At 25.6% G+C, this 3837-nt stretch overlaps 1 protein-coding gene across 1 annotated transcript; it reads left to right on the top strand.

Annotated features, from left to right (window-relative positions):
• Nucleotides 1–215: 215 nt before the first annotated feature.
• Nucleotides 216–2812, top strand: LOC105786443 (beta-glucosidase 44). The gene is made up of 9 exons (XM_052626137.1): nt 216–462; nt 553–611; nt 736–811; nt 911–982; nt 1139–1226; nt 1328–1580; nt 1668–1783; nt 1984–2197; nt 2807–2812. Exons 1-9 carry the CDS (start codon nt 243–245, stop codon nt 2810–2812), a joined length of 1104 nt encoding a protein of 367 aa, XP_052482097.1. The 5' UTR covers nt 216–242.
• Nucleotides 2813–3837: the final 1025 nt, after the last annotated feature.

Raw genomic sequence — 3837 nt, 5'->3', positions numbered from 1 at the left:
AATTTTTTTCTGTTTTCATTATTCATTGGAATTTATTTTACTATTTCATCTGATTCAAATTTCATATAGATTCTCTTAACTAATAAAATATTGTTTAAAAGATTTGATTTTTTTTATTTGATTTCAAAATATTATATTATAAAAAAATCATTTGGCATCAAAATTTTCATGCCTCACCTCTCTATAAATAGGGATGGATAACAAGGTTTTTAATTCATTAAGAAAACCAAGCCCTAACCACCATGAACCCTTTAGTGATTTTACTATCTTTCACTTTTTTTAGCACAACTTTATATGCAAATTCCAATTTACAGCAACATTTTGACACTGGAGGCTTGAGTAGAGAAAGTTTTCCAGAGGGATTCTTATTTGGAACAGCAGCATCAGCATACCAAGTGGAAGGAATGGCTAGCGAAGATGGTAGAGGGCCTAGCATATGGGATGCATTTGTTAAAACTCCAGGTTAAATGAAATGGTTTCTCTTTTTCTTTTTCTTCTTTGTGGCTATTTTTTTTATTCTAATGCTAAATGATGCGATATGACTTAAAACAGGACATATTGCAAATAATGAGACTGGTGAAGTTTCTATTGATCAATACCATCGCTATAAGGTATCCTTTTCCTTTTTTATTTCACATTACATTACAAGAAAAGCATTCACTTTCTTATTCCTGTGTGAAGCTCCCCATGTTCCCAATTTTATCACTACCTATTGTCTTTCCTTCTTGTTTGTAGGAAGATGTTGATTTGATGCAGATGTTGAATTTTGACGCCTATCGATTTTCGATCTCGTGGTCTAGAATTTTTCCAAGTATATAAGCTATTTGTTTCGATTATATCAATAATCAACTAATTTGAAATAATTATCATATACATTTTAAGACTAAATATTAAAAAATCATACTTGTAGATGGGACAGGAGAGGTAAACTGGAAAGGAGTTGACTACTATAATAGATTGATTGACTATTTGCTAGAAAAAGGTACGTATATACAGATAAATACATATGTTGAGCATAGTTAATATAATATTTTCAATGGCTTGATAAAAGAAAATACGAAATTGGACCAAACAAATGATATATAAAAGAATTATAATTATGCACGCATGAAATTTGTAACATGTGGCATGAACGCAGGAATCACTCCACATGTGAATTTGTATCACTACGATTTGCCACTAGCACTTCAGGAAAAATATTTAGGTTTGCTGGACAGACAAGTTATGTAAGTCCAAAAACAATCAATATTTTTCAAAGAGAAAAGCTAATATTCGAGAAATTTTGCTTAAATTGGAAAATAATTTTACTATGATTTGAATTTTGTAGCCAGGATTTTGCTGATTATGCAGAGTTTTGTTTCAAGACATTTGGTGATAGAGTAAAGACTTGGATGACTTTCAATGAACCGAGAGTGGTTGCTGCTCTTGGTTTTGACAATGGCATCAACCCTCCTAATAGATGTTCAAAGAAATTTGGAAATTGCACTGATGGAAACTCTGCCATCGAGCCTTATATTGCAGCACATCATTTGATTTTAAGTCATGCTGAAGCCGTTAAAAGATATCGTGAAAAATATCAAGTAATTGTCTAGAAATTATTGTTTTTATATTTTTACGTAGATGTTTAATATACTTATTTGAATGAATTTGATGAGGTCTCTTTTCAGGCTAAACAAAATGGAAGAATAGGAATTTTCTTGGATTTTGTTTGGTACGAACCTCTAACAAGATCTAAAGCTGACAATTATGCTGCACAGCGAGCAAGAGACTTTCATATTGGATGGTAAAATCTCTGATGAATAGACAAATTAATCATCCTATAGAAATGCTTATATGCTTTAGAAAATATAATGAATGAAACATTTCTCATCCAAAAGACCGAAAATATACCAACATTGACTTCATTTTCTTTCAAAATTTCATATCCAAAACATATTGTTATTGAAGTATAGTCTCCAAATTATTGTGAATTTGATTTTGTAGGTTTTTGCACCCTCTAGTTTATGGAAAATATCCAAGGACAATGCAGAAAATTGTAAGAGAAAGGCTTCCAAAATTCACCAAAAGTGAAGTGGAGAAAGTGAAAAACTCATTTGATGTTCTTTGTCTGAACCATTATACTTCGTACTACATATACGAACCGCATCAACCTCCATCTAATGTGACTGGTTATCAACAAGATTGGAATGCTGGGTTTGCCCATTTTACCCTTAAAATTTTTTCCAAAATTTATTTTAAAAAAGGGGTTTAAAAAAACCAAATTTGGAATTTAAATTTTTTTTAAAATTTATGGGAAAAAATTTAAAAAATTTTAAAAATAAGGGTTTTTCCCTTTTTCCCAAATGTTTAAAAAAAGAAAATATTTAAACTTTTTAAAAAACCAAAACTTAAAATTTGAATAATCTTTTAAAAGATTTTTTGATTGAATCTTGGTTTGGGCCTTTTTAATTCTTAAATTAACTTTGTTTAAAATGAAATTTTTTAGAAAAAGGGTGGGCAAGGGTTTAAATTTCTTTTGGGGGGTTTAAAAGAAAAATTTTTCCCAATTTTTAAATTTACAAAATATTATATTAAAGGGTTTTTTTAAATTTTAAAAATTTAAATTTTTAAAATGAAAAGTGGAAATAATTTTAAAAATTAATAATTTTAATTTAAATTTCAAAAATGTTTCCCAATGGTTAAAACCATTTTTTTAGGCCATTTTAAAATTTTTGAAATTTTTTTGGGGAAAATTTGGTTTAAAAAATTTATTTTTAAAAATTTTTGTTTTTTTTTTTAAAAAATTTTTTTTTTTGTGATTTTAAAGGAATAGGGATGGGAAAATTTAGGTTTAAAAATTTTAAAAGCAAAAAGGCCCCTTGGGATTAAAACATGGGAGAATTTTAAATTCTTGGTTTTTGGTTTTAAAAAATTTTTTTGAAAAAAAATTTAATATTAAAGTTTTTTTTTGTTTTAAATAATTTAAAAATTACTGGGATATTGGTCGCAATTAAAAAGAATTTTAAAATTTTAAGAATTTACCCTTTGGTTTTGCTTTAAATTTTTCTTTTTTTAAATTTTTTTAAGAAAATTTTAAAGAAAAATTAAAAAGGGGAATTAAATTTTTAAAGAAATTAAAAATTTTTGGGGGCAAAAAAGGGGATTTTATTTTAAAAAAAGTTTTGGGAAATTTTAAATTTTATCTTGAAAAGTATTTAAAATTTAAAAAATTTTATTAAAGATTGTTTAAATGAATTAATGGGACAAATTTTCATGAAAAAATTAACAAAAATTTTCCTTTATGGTGGAAAAATTTTAAAATTTAACTTTTAAAAAATTTTTTTTCCCATTTTTACTTTTTCCAATTCAAATTTAATTTTTTATGGGAAAAGGAAAACTCGGAAATTTTGTGAATTTTATTTAAAAAATTTTATAAAATTTTTTTTTTGAAAAAATAAGAAGGGCAACGAAAAACCCCTTTTTTAAAAATTTGTTTGTTTTTTTAAAAAAATTAAAACGGGATGGGAAAGGAAAAATTGAATCCTTCCCCTTTTGCATTTCCCGGAAGGTTTTTCCTTGGGGGTTAAAGTTTTTTGGTTTTTTTTTTTTTTTTTTTTTCTTTTTAAGGATTTTTAATTTTTTGGGTAAAAAAAATTTTTAAAAATTTTAAAATTTTTTAAAGCCTTTTCTTTTTTCTTTTTTTTTAATTTTTGGTGTAGGAAAAAATTTTTCCCCAAAATTAAAAACCTTAAATTTTTAAAGAAAAATTTAAATTTTTTAAACAATTTTGTTTTTTTTTTAAATTTTTAAAAAATTTTTTAAAAAAGGGTTTTTTGTTTAAAAAAAACAAAATTTTAA

This window comes from Gossypium raimondii, chromosome 1 (assembly GCF_025698545.1).
Source record: "Gossypium raimondii isolate GPD5lz chromosome 1, ASM2569854v1, whole genome shotgun sequence".
Taxonomy (NCBI): Eukaryota; Viridiplantae; Streptophyta; class Magnoliopsida; order Malvales; family Malvaceae; genus Gossypium; species Gossypium raimondii.
Note: the sequence above shows the minus strand (reverse complement) of the source record. Positions and strands in the feature narration are given on the sequence as shown.

What these genes read in the sequence shown, in the direction of transcription:
- LOC105786443 (XM_052626137.1), top strand. Translation starts at nt 243, where the DNA reads ATGAACCCTTTAGTGATTTTACTATCTTTCACTTTTTTTAGCACAACT. An exon ending in GTGGTCTAGAATTTTTCCAA is followed by an intron (nt 812 to 910) that starts GTATATAAGCTA and finishes TCATACTTGTAG; the next exon opens with ATGGGACAGGAGAGGTAAAC. An exon ending in GATATCGTGAAAAATATCAA is followed by an intron (nt 1,581 to 1,667) that starts GTAATTGTCTAG and finishes GTCTCTTTTCAG; the next exon opens with GCTAAACAAAATGGAAGAAT.